The sequence below is a fragment of the Urtica dioica genome, chromosome 4, assembly GCF_054948205.1.
Source record: "Urtica dioica subsp. dioica isolate 48M chromosome 4, U.dioica_male_clone48M_v1_H2, whole genome shotgun sequence".
Taxonomy (NCBI): domain Eukaryota; kingdom Viridiplantae; phylum Streptophyta; class Magnoliopsida; order Rosales; family Urticaceae; genus Urtica; species Urtica dioica.
In genome coordinates this window covers 23914373-23926788 of record NC_142759.1, presented here as the reverse complement: position 1 = coordinate 23926788, position 12416 = coordinate 23914373, and the positions used below count along the sequence as shown (strand labels likewise).

Genomic DNA, 12416 nt, shown 5'->3' with positions numbered 1-12416 from the left:
TATCGGTTATAGATAGTCATATACATATTAGTCTCCTCTTTTTTTTTTTTTAAAGACTATCGGCAAAGTGTCAGCCCATTTTTTTATTTTTACTTTATCAGCTTTTTCATTTTTAAACCCTCTTCTTGCTTTTTGCCGATACCCACTTCTTTCCCAACTCCATCTTTGTCTCAGGTCTTTCTCTTTTCCATAAGGTGGTGATTGAAAGTATACTTCCTATTCTCAGGACCTTTGAAGATCGAAGTTCATTCATTCCCCGCCGTCGCCGGAGCCTAAAACTCATTTCATTCACGTAGGCCTGGTGAGTGAAAAATCCTAACTTCTCTTTTTTCCTCTCTTGCATTGTAGCTCTTTTTTTTTTTTTTTTTTTTTGCGATCCTCGTACGTCCCCTCTCTCTTCATTAATGGCGCTCAACAACACCATTGATGATGGGTCGGAGGACCCTGATTCCATACCCCTTTGTGAGATGGACTTAAACCATCTTCAACCATTTGACATTGACGAAGTCTATCGAGAGTCTGTGGTTGAAACAATGCTTTCCATGGACGAGGTTGAAGATCCGGCCGTGATTGGAAACGACAAAACCGGGTGGGCAAGGATGGCGGCAGAGGCGGACCGAGCTGATCTTGGAGATGGAACCGTCGAGGGTTGGCTTTCGGGCTCGGGCAGTGTCGGGGGTGATGGCGATGACGAAGGCGGAGTAAGGACGGCCAGGTCCCTTGCTGAGATTGCTCAGATGAAGGCGAGGACGAAGCCACTCTCGGGGGTTGTCGGCGAAGGTGCAACGACGGAGCCTTTGACGCGGAGTGGGGTGACGACGCGAGCGAGTGCACGACGCGAAATGGCGCGCAGACCTTTGGTACCGGAGCTCTTGGCCCCGACTCCGCACGATCTTCCTGTGAGAGAACTGTCGATCAGCGGGTCCTCGTTGACGAGAAGCTCTACGCGTGTGTCGACGGAGGGAGGCTGCTCGGTGCTTGGAAAGGGTACGTCTCTGTTTCTCCGTTTTTTTTTTTTTTTTGTGTTGTTCATCATTGCGCACTCATTTTGATTATGTACATTTCTTGACATATATTTGACCTTGTAGACATTATTGTATGAGTGGCGTGTATATGTACTGATTAGGCTTCGAACATGTATCGATCATGTATAGATTTGTCAAGAAGTGTTTTGTGAGTATTTCATGGTATTTTAATGTGTTTAAAGAATTTGGGTTTCTAGGACTTGTGAGGGAATTTTCATGGCTTAGCGTAGACCCCGATCACTTGGGTAAGAATTTTGGTGGTTTACGTGCTATATTTGTGTTTGGCAGGACATTTGGGATCCATAGATATACTCGGATGTTTATGCCTCTATTTTGAATTTTGGTTGAATATGCTTGTCTCGCCGTAGTTACGCTGCGTTTTCTCCATTTTTTTTTTATATTCCCAGTCTCGGTCTCTCCTATTATTATTATTATTATTATTTTTTTTTTTTTGCAGACCTTGAGTCCGATTATGACTCGGACCACATTCCTATTGTGAAGTTATTGAGGGCGGCAACGAGAAATGGAAGATCGTTAAAGGAAAAAGAGGACACTCGTCTCTTGGGGCCACAAAATGGGGTCTCGGCCGGGGATGGTGAGACGAAGACCGACGAGACGGTGGTGGACGGGTCCTTCAACGAGGAAGAGGTTCTTGACTTATCCGGCATCGATGTCCCGAGTTCCATCACTCCCGATAACCTGAAGTTGTATCGAGATGAGCTCCAAATTCCGCCCTCGGTCCAAACTCGCGCCCCCGAGTCGGACGATATTCCTAGCCGTCCTCCACGAGGCTATGGCGCAGTGCACCTTGAAAGTCTTCGGTGCGGTCTGAGCTATCCTTTTCAACCGATCATCCAAAAATTACTCGCAACTTTGCAAATCCATCCTTTCCAGCTTGGTCCGAGAGCGTATCGGTGTGTCTCGGCGTGTTATATGATCTGGTTCTATGTTACGGGCAAAGCATTGACGATAGAGGAGCTTCGTGACTTGGCGAGGGTCGAGGCGACGTCCAGATGCGCGGGGGCGTATCATCTTGTTGATCGGACACAAAAACCCATATTAGTCGGTTTTCCCTCTAAAGTTCATGGTTGGAAGACCAAGTGGTTTTGGATTTCCACTGATGCGTTTGGCGTTGCTCTCTCGGAGTTCGGCTTCGCGACCAACTTCGCGGCGAGCGAAAAAGCGAAAGAGAGAGAGTTTTGTTTGTTGATGCGATCGCTCCCACCTGATGCACGTTACGCACCGTTATTTCGGCTGCCTGTTACTTGGTTAGATTTCGGTTGGCGTTCATGTCACCTTGGCGCTTCCACCGAGGTATCTCACTCCCCTACGGATCTTCCCGAGTCTTTGATAGTATCCCGCGCCCCTCTATCTCCAGGTTCTCACATGGGAACCCCCGAGGCAGCCCCGAGTTCTCCCATGGGTCCGGTGTCTTCTCCGAATTTGGGTTCTCCACCTATGAGCCATTTCGTTCTTCAGTCGCCGGCGGAGGTGCCTAGGATTTTTGTGGCACCGCAGTGTCCCTTGCTTTTGCCATTGACAGACGACGGTATTATTTGTTGAAATGGGGGGTGGTCGTGTGTAGCCTTTGAATGATCGCACTTTATTATTTTGAGCTTGTATTATCATCATTTTTATTTTATTTTTAATCTATATATATTTTTTTTCAGCTCTTGGCTCGTTCCTTTGTATTCCTGCATTCCATGTATCCATTAACCCCCCAGTTTTTGTATAATTCGAAGAATTGTGGAAAAACTTAAAGAGTAGGATAAGTAATTAAGTTGAAATATGCTTGCTTTTTCATTGATTCGATATTCAGATAAAACAAAAGGGGCACTTGCTTGAGTGCTTAACATTTTGCTATCGGCTAAAAGTGCATAATATTAACAAAAATTAACATCAAAAGTATAGGCTTAATGCTCTTATTAGCTTAATCTCCTATTGGTAATACTGGCGGAGGTGTTCCGCATTCCATGGATGTGCGATTTCGGTACCATCGATTCTTTCGATCCGATAGGTGCCATCGCGTATCACTTGTCGGACTCGGTACGGGCCTTCCCAGTTGGGGCCAAGTACTCCTGCTCCTTGCACTTGCGTGTTTTGAAACACTCTTCGGAGGACCAAATTTCCTTCCGCAAAGTTACGCGCCTTAACCTTCGAGTTGTAGTGTCTCTCAACGATCCTCTTTTGTGCAGTCATGCGTGCGAAAGCGTTTGTCCTCTTCTCTTCAATCACGTCAAGCTCCATCCTTAGGACTTCGTTGTTGTTTTCTTCATCGAAATCCTTCACCCGATACGTCGGGATGCCGATCTCCGCAGGGATTACCGCTTCAACTCCATATGTGAGGGAGAATGGGGTCTCTCCGGTGGCCGTCCTAGTCGTCGTTCGGTATGCCCAGAGAAGGAAGGGAAGTTCCTCGGCCCAAGCTCCTTTCTTTTCTTCCAATTTTTTCTTCAAATTTTCCTTGATGGTTTTGTCCACAGCTTCAACTTGGCCATTCGCCTGCGGATGTCGCGACGACGAAAAAGTCTTGCTAATCTTCAGCTGCTCGCATATGTTTCTGATCTTCTTGTTATCAAATTGTGTACCATTATCGGTGATTATGGATTCGGGAATTCCGTGACGACATATGATTGAACGCCAAATGAAGTTAGTCGTATTGGCTTCAGTGATCTTGTGCAACGGTTCCGCCTCTACCCATTTTGTGAAGTAATCTATCGCGACGATGGCATAGACTCGGTTCCCCGGCGCAGTGGGTAGTTTGCCAATGATGTCGACCCCCCATTTGGCAAATGGTCGGGCAACCAAGACGGGGCATAAAGGCGCCGGGGGCCGCTTTGGAATGTGCGCAAACCTCTGGCATTTGTCGCACTTCCGAGCCAAGGTATGAGCATCCCTTTTGATCGTCGGCCAAAAGTAACCTTGCTTCAAAGCCTTCTGCATAAGCGATTGTCCCGCTGCGTGATTTCCACACATCCCTTCGTGAATCTCCCGAAGGACGTAATTGGCCTCGGTGCTGTCCAGACATCGGAGTAGTGGTTGCGAAAACCCGCGCTTGTACAACACGTCGCCCCGCAAGACATATCTCGATGCGTGGAGCTTGATCCTCCTGGCATCGGCGCGATCGTCGGGGAGTTTATTTTCGCGAAGATACTCCACGAGATGGGTCATCCATTAGGATCCGGTATGCACTTCAACGAAGTTTATTTCTCCCTTGGCAATCGAGGGGCTCACTAAAGTTTCGATGGGAACTTTCCCCAGACTTTCGTCTCCAGCTCCAGAGGCTAGGCGGGCTAGCGCGTCTGCCTCAGCGTTAGAGCTTCGTGGGACTTGAACTATCTCATACCACGAGAATGATTCGAGGTATCTCTTGGTCTCGTCGAGGTAGGCCACCATGTTATCTTCCTTTGCTTGGTACTCCCCTTTCACTTGGTTGACGATCAAGAGGGAGTCGCAATGAATCTTGAGGTTTTTGACTCCCAGTTTCTTGGCCAATTCGAGTCCCGTGATGAGGGCCTCGTATTTTGCTTCATTGTTCGTAGCCTTGAACTGGAAATGCATGGCATACTTCAACTTTTCTCCGTCTGGGTTGACAAAAACAATCCCTGCCCCAGACCCTTGGGTATTCGATGCTCCGTCTACATGCAGGCTCCAAATCGGGCCCTCGGGGGCAGCTTTCCTTTTCCTGGTGGAGCTCTCCCCTTCTAAGTTCCCTTGCTTTGCTTCCTCTTCTTCTTGTTGCACATCTACCGCGTATGTGAACTCCGCTATGAAATCAGCCACAGCTTGACCTTTGATGGCGACCTTCGGTTGGAAATCCACTCCATACTCTCCCAGCTCTTGTGACCACACAACCATTCTTGCTGATGATCCCTTTTGAAGGGCCTTTCGAATCGGATACTCCGTTCTCACGACGATTTGGTGTGCTTGAAAGTATGGACGGAGCTTCCTAGCGGCTGTCGTTAATGCCAAGGCGAGCTTCTCGATCTCGGGGTATCGAGTCTCGGCATCTAGCAATGCCTTGCTTACGTAGTAAATTGGCCATTGTATTCTTTCTTCTTCTCGGACTAAGACCATGCTTACCGCCCTTGTCGATACCGAAAGGTATAGGTACAGTGTCTCTCCCTCCTTGGGCTTAACGAGAAATGGGGGAGATCCAAAGTAGATCTTCAACTCTTGGAATGCACTCTCGCAATCGTCGTCCCATTTGAAATCTTTGCCGCCTTTCAAGGCTTGAAAAAATGGTTGGCAGCGATCGGTTGCTTTGGAGACAAACCGGCTCAAAGCGGCAACTCGTCCAGTCAAACTTTTCACCTCTTTCACCCTCCTCGGGGATTTCATCTCTATTAGGGCTCGAATTTTTTCTGGGTTAGCCTCGATTCCACGCTGGTTTACAATGAAACCTAGGAACTTCCCTGACTCGACTCCAAACGCGCACTTGTTGGGGTTCAACTTCATCTTATATCTTCGTAGGAGGATGAACATATCTCTCAAGTCTCGGACGTGGTCCGAAATCTTTAAACTCTTTACCAGCATGTCATCTACGTACACCTCCATCGTCTTTCCGATTTGCCCTGCAAACATTCGATTGACTATGCGTTGGTATGTGGCCCCAGCATTTTTTAATCCGAACGGCATTACTTTATAGCAAAACAGTCCGCGGTCTGTGGTGAACGTGGTCTTGAGTTGATCTGGTTCATGCATCCGGATTTGGTTGTACCCGGAGTAGGCATCCATAAAGCTCATGAGCTCATGTCCGGCTGTGGCATCCACCAACTGGTCGATCCTCGGTAGAGGAAAACAGTCTTTTGGGCACGCTTTGTTGAGATCAGTGTAGTCGATGCATATTCTCCACTTTCCGTTTGCCTTCCTCACCATCACGACGTTAGACACCCACTTAGGGAGCTCCGCCTCGCGAATGACGGTAGTGATCAGCTTCTCAACGTCCTCATTTATGGCGAGATAACGCTCGGGATTGAAAGAGCGCCGCTTTTGGATTTTTCCATTCTCCGGGGAAATGACGTTGAGTCGGTGGACGATGACTTCTGGGTCTATTCCCGGCATGTCTGCGTGTGTCCATGCGAAGACATCTTTGTATTCTCGCAAGAAGGCCTCGAGTTGGGTCTTCACTATTACGGGTAGACGCGCTCCCACAATGACTGCTTGGTCGGGTTTTGTTTCATCTAACACAACAGGGGAGAGATCGCTTGATGCTTCAATCTTCTTTTCATTTGTCTCCTCCCTCGGGTCGAGTTCTCCAAACATTCGTGCATCGTTAACGGCACATGGATAATTATCTTCGATTTGGTGAATTGTCCCGATCGTGAGGTCGGATGCCTTGTGATTGGTCCCACGGATGTAGCACATTCGCGCATCTATTTGATTTCCCTTCACAACCCCGACTCCAGCGGGAGTCGGGAACTTCATGAGGAGATGATATGTAGAAGTGACCGCACGAAGCCTATTGAGTGTCGGTCGGCCGATGATTGCATTGTGAGCGGATGGTTGGTCCACCACGAGAAAATTGACCATCCTAGTGACTTGAGCTTCTCCTTTGGTCCCGAATGTGACCGGCAATTCAATGGATCCCTCTGTGTATATGCGCTCTCCGGTGAAACCAAAGAGCGGCGTCTTGATTGGTGTGACGCTGATTCCTCCCAAGTTCATCCGGTCGAGAGCCGTTTTGAACATGATATCAGCTGAACTCCCGTTATCGATCAAAATTCGTCTCACCATGTTGTTGGCAATCTGGGTCTCGATGACTATCGCGTCATTGTGAGGATGCATCACTCGAACGGCTTCCTCCTCTGTGAAATGGATTGCCTCGCACGGGGTGGTTGGCCAATTCTCCTCAACGAGGTTGACGTGGTGAGAGAAATCAAACTTGAGTGCTGCCCGGGAGTAGTTCTTCCGGACCTTGTTAGAATCCCCCGTTTCCGGACCACCGAATATGGTGGATACAATATTGAGTGGGGCGGTCACGGTGTTCCCTCGGGCATTGTCACGATTGTCATTGCCGGCGGAGGTTCCTCTAACACCTCGTTGTTGGTGGTTGGCGGGTGTGGCTTGTCGGCTCGAGGAGGCGTTCCCCGTTGCTACCATGGCCAATACAAATTCTTTTAGTTTTCCATTTTGAATCAAACTTTCGATCTGTCTTCTCAAATGGACGTAGTCAATGGTAACGTGTCCATGATCTTTGTGGAATTCACAATATTTATTTTTATCTCGCTTGGCGGGATCGTTTTTCATAGGAACGGGTTCGGTGAACTTGCTCCCATGAAGAGCGAGAATCCTATCTGGCGGGGTGTTGAGCGGAGTGAAATCTGATTGCTTTCGGAACCTTTCCACCAAATGAGGTCTTGCTTCAACAGGAGGACGAACGTGTGGGACTGGAACATTTCTACTCCTCTTCTTTCGCGAGTCGTTGTTATCATGGTGATCATCTTCTCTGTTCCGGTTTCCCCGTTCGCTGGTTCTTCGACCTTCGAGATACTCTTCAACGGAGATGTGTTGGGCTGCGCGGACCATGAGTTCGGTCATCGAGGTTGGCCTCTCTTTGACTAAGGATATAAGGAATTCGCTTGTCAAGAGCCCATTCATGAGGGCAACAATCGCGTCACCGTCTTCGTAATCACCCACTTTATTTGACTCGTCGGTGAATCGGGTGAGATACTTCTGAAGAGATTCGTCTCTCCCTTGCTTGATTGACCACAAGTGGGATTTCTCCTTCTTTCGAACTCGCGAAGCGGCAAAACGTGTGAGAAATCGGCCTTGTAGGTCTTCGAATGAGCGAACAGTTCCTTTTCCAAGTCTCTGAAACCACTCAAAGGCAGTGCCTGTAAGTGTGAGACAGAACGCTTGACACATCGCCGCCGGAGACAATCTCTTCATCCTCATTGCTGTCTGGTACTGGGTTATATGGTAGGACGGGTCACTCGTTCCGTCGTAAAGAGGAAAATTCGGTAGGCGGAAGTCGCCCATGATTTCTTCTTCGAGTATGTCCGCGATAAATGGGGAAGCCGTACTCTCTACTAAGTTCCGGACAGCAGGCGTGAGAGTTCGTGCCTCTCTCAGCTCTCGAACTTCCTCCCTTAGCCCTTGGATCATTCCTTCCAGGTCAACTTCGGTAGTCGCCGTTTCTCTAGGAGCGGGTTGCATTGTGCGACCCATTTCGTTGGGTTCCTGATTGACCGCAGCGACTCGCAGCGGAGGACGGTTCGCTACAACCGGTTCCGTCGCGTTCATTAGATCCGTGTTCACTCGCTCATTATCGCGGCGGGGGATTTCCCATCGCGCGTTGAGGTGTTGCCTTAAGTCTAGATTGCGCGAAGACGGTCTCGGAACACTTACTCGCCGTGGTTGTGAGAATCTTCGAATGTCTCCACTGTCTGCAACTTCTTCTCCTCGACCTAGGCGGGCAAAGGCAGAACGATGGGAGGTTTCTGCCCTAGGAGCGGACGTCAAGTGGACACTCCGGGGCTGGTTGTGGTTTGTTCGCCTCGGTGGCTGACGAGGGCGAGCTTCCACGCGTCGGGGTGCTCGGTCTTCTTCGTGGTCGTTCCTTTCATTTGAGCGTTCTCTGCGGTCTATGTCTCGGATACTTGGGTCGGGGGCATCATCTTGCGCGTCATGGTCAACGTATTCATTTCCCTCATGCCCCTCGGCAGCCTCTTCCGGCTCTTGTCCTTCGTGCTCCGGAAGGGCTCCAACCGGATCTTCTTGTTCGCCGTAGATTTCGCCTAGGGTGTCTTCTTCTCCTCTCATCCTCGCGATCATGCCGGTCAAACGAAAAAGATTATTCTCAAGGCGTTCCATTCGAGCATCTCTTTCGAGGTGGACGGGTCCGGAGGTTATACTCGCTTGGGGAGCGTCTTCGACTTGATTTTGTTGGGCTTGGAGTTGAGCCCGCGTGCGGTGAGCAACGTTTCCTCTTTGGCGGGGTGGTCCGCTCTCGGAGATGGCTACTCGGTTGAGCATCTCGTAAGGATATCGCCTAGTATGGTCGCACGGAGTGATCGTTTGTTGGTAGATCCGAAGCTCTATTTGTGGAAAGACGAAATTTTTCGTTGGGAATTCGTGGTTGTATTCGACCACCCCTCCTTCTAGCGCCAAAATGTTAACGCCGTTTTCGGGTTAAACACTTAGAATCACACGTGGCTCGATCTAGGGCCGGACCCTATGATCGCACGTGGATCGAGAGATGGTGAAGTTGATTGCTTCTTGAATTGTTTCGTCTGAAGTGGTTTTCGGGTTCGCTTTATTCTCCGAGATCTTCGTGTTCTTCGGTTTCTTCGGGTTCTTCGAGTTTGTTGTTTTCTTTGGGCCCTTCGAGTCCTTCGGTTACTTCGGGTCCTCCGGGCTAATCGAGCCTCTCACCTAAGAAACAAAAAACGTAAGCTTAAAGAGACGCGGAGGGTTTCCCCTCGACGCGCGCTCCGACGCTCAACATTAGTCCAATTGTGGTGCCGAGGTGGGTGATATCAAGTTCGTCTATAAGGATTTCAGAGAGAGGAAACGAGTTGTGATTTGGGCAGCCTTTTCCCAAGTTTTTTATCACTTACCTTATGTCTTGTGAAGGTGGGGTATTTATAGGTGAGCTTTGAGGTTGTGGCTGTTGGAGTTGTAATCTTTATTTTGAACATTTGATGTAATAAAGTCTCATGAAGACTCTTGCTTGTAATTGCCTATTCATTCATTAATAAAGTTGAAACGTTCATTCAATCTTCCTTGTCTGAAGCTTTATGATAAAACCATAGTCTTTTAGTCCATAAACAAACTAAACAATTTACGAAGAGACAAATGTAGATTTGCATGAACAAACTCTTCGTAGTTTGCTTAAAACGATATATTCGCAATCTTAGGGTCAAAGGACTATTGACCTCAGTATGATTGTTAGAAGAATCTATGATGTCTGGTTATGATGCATTGAGAGTTTGGGACTCTATAGTTCTTCTAGGTATCTTCCGAAGATACTGAATTGACCAGTGCACTTCTAGAGACAATATAAGAACAAACCATTTAACCTCTTATGTCTCGAAGTCACTATGTATGAATTACATCATGCTTACCTTAATCCTGAAATGAGACATGCCATTTCACACCTTAGTATTCTCATTTGAGAAAGTCAAAGTTCGGACTCACTATGTGATTCCGAACAAGGCCTATTGGTGAAGTACTAAGTTGTGAGTCTGTCATGAGTAACTTTGTGAAGTTCTCATAGATATGGAATTCATGTACAAGATTGCTGAAATGCAATGTATGTCACCTCATGCTTTGTTCCTTGGAGTGTGAATAAATGAACTGGCCAGTGTCCAAATTGAGTCCTGACTCTTTTGGATGAAACAATGTGACTTGTTAGCTCCTCGTCAATACATTGTTTCTAACTTATTCACAAGCGACAAAGGAGTTGAGGAAATAACAGCTAGAAGGGTAAAATGATAATTTAGTAAATCCCGACTAGCTGATGACATTCATGAAGGGTAAACATAGATAATATTCAGTGGATCCGCTCATTACAATTAGGTGAATTCTTGAGTAGAAAATAAATTCATTTGAACCGAGAGATTTTCAGTGTCAGCTCTTTAGTGGAGTCAGTTGGCATTAAGCTAAACTTGGAAAAGGTTTGTGGACTTTTGAGTCCAAGTGTTTAGCTAAAGCTTTGTTCATTTGGTTCCATGAGGTCACTGTCACGAATCACATCGATAGGAATAGTTAAACTGGAAGCTACGTCAAAACAAGAACGAAAATAGTTAAAAGGGTATTTTTGTCTTTTGAGACAAATAATGAAATGAATGTCAATAAATTTTTGACAATGTCATTTTATGACATGTTTCACTCGGCCATGACTTGATCATTGGGCCTTGTGAATTAATTTCATTTCATACGAATTTTATTGAAAATTCTTATTGGGCCTTTTTCATGTTGTCATGAACAAATGGAAAAGCTTCTAGAAGCCCATTCTAGAAGGACATAGGCGCCCAACATACCCAACCAAGAGATAATATTTTGTGCATAAATGTATCAAGATACTTGCCAAAAGAAAAAGAGGAAACAAATTTGCATGAGGATGCTTTAGGGTAATCGGCCAAGAGAGAACAAGGCAAGGCAAGGAACAAAAATGGAAACAAATCCAAGCCTTCTAGAAGGCATCCTTGGCCGAGCATCTCAAGTGGGAAAAGAGGTAATTGGCTCATGAATATGTGATATTCTATAGAAGAGGAAACTACCTTATAGAAGGTGAGACCTCTCATATAAATAGGAGCCCCTTTTTCTCACAATTGATTCATCCAAAGTTTTAGAGATTGAGAGCTTCTCTCTCTAGACTTGGCCGCCCCTTCCTCTCTCTCTCTCTAGTTTATATTTTCGATTTTTCTTGTCTTGACACCTAGGTCCTCACTCGACCTAGTCTTTAGCTCTGCGACTTTGAGACTCGTTCTTAAGTCGTAGTGTTTAAAAGTGTCCACTCACTGATTCCTTCTTTTCGAGTGATTTAGTGATAGAAACTTTCGTGGTTGCTCGAGGTGCCGAGGAAAGAAAGAGAGACGTGCTGCGAGGGGAGACGAGCGTTGCAAACTTTCCACAAGCTTCTTCAAAGTTCAAGCTTCAAGAAAGGTTAGTAAACTTCTAGCTCATATTGGTTTTTAATTACATGTACTTGCACTTGTCTAGGTTAGTAAAAACTGTTTTACTTGTAAAAGAAAATTTTTAAAATTCCGCCGCTTACCGAAGCGTTAATTATTTTCTCAAACCCTAGATCGATTCCAACAAATGGTATCAGAGCTATGGTCATAGAGATGCATGTACATGTTTTTTAAAATTATGAGCTTGAAAATCGTTTTCGAAAGTTTACTAATTTTGTGACAAGTTAGAATTGTTATCTTAGATTTTTTTTTTAATTTATTGCTCTTGTCTTTAAATTAAAAAGCATGTTGATTTTCTATGAGTTTGGGATGTTTTTAAAACACATTAGAATCAGTTCTAAAAGTTTTTAATTTTTTATATTGAAAAACGTGTTTTAAAGGTTTGAGAAATTTCGGTAAATTTTGTGACTAGTTACTTTGTCTTTCTAGTTTCTTTTATTTACCGTATTCGTTTTATGCTTGTTGTTATTTCTTTTATTCTATGTTATTACCTTGCTAATAAAACACAAATAAAAGCTTTAACAAACTTCTTTAAACGTTCCGTTACACTCGATTCTTTTTCGCACCTAAAAAGGACCAAGCTTTAATTATTTCTTTTTTCTTCGAGCTAGAGTAGACCCGCATTAAAAGTGACATAACTCTCTGCTCAGAAATCTTAATTTGATGATTCTTGAATCAAATTAAAGCTCTGTTTGTCCTCTGTCCAATGCCACCGGTTTCGGCCCAAAAGGACATCGGAGCCGCCAGATAT

General features: G+C 46.1%; 2 protein-coding genes across 2 annotated transcripts; one reads left to right on the top strand and one right to left on the bottom strand.

Annotated features, from left to right (window-relative positions):
- Positions 1–393: 393 nt before the first annotated feature.
- Positions 394–2434, top strand: LOC149401317 (uncharacterized). The gene is made up of 2 exons (XM_089613256.1): positions 394–987; positions 1527–2434. Exons 1-2 carry the CDS (start codon positions 405–407, stop codon positions 1622–1624), a joined length of 681 nt encoding a protein of 226 aa, XP_089469382.1. The 5' UTR covers positions 394–404; the 3' UTR covers positions 1625–2434.
- A 1765-nt stretch (positions 2435–4199) lies between these two features.
- Positions 4200–9002, bottom strand: LOC149401316 (uncharacterized). Its single transcript, XM_089610662.1, has one exon. The coding sequence runs from the start codon at positions 9000–9002 to the stop codon at positions 4200–4202; it is 4803 nt and encodes a 1600-aa protein (XP_089466788.1).
- Positions 9003–12416: the final 3414 nt, after the last annotated feature.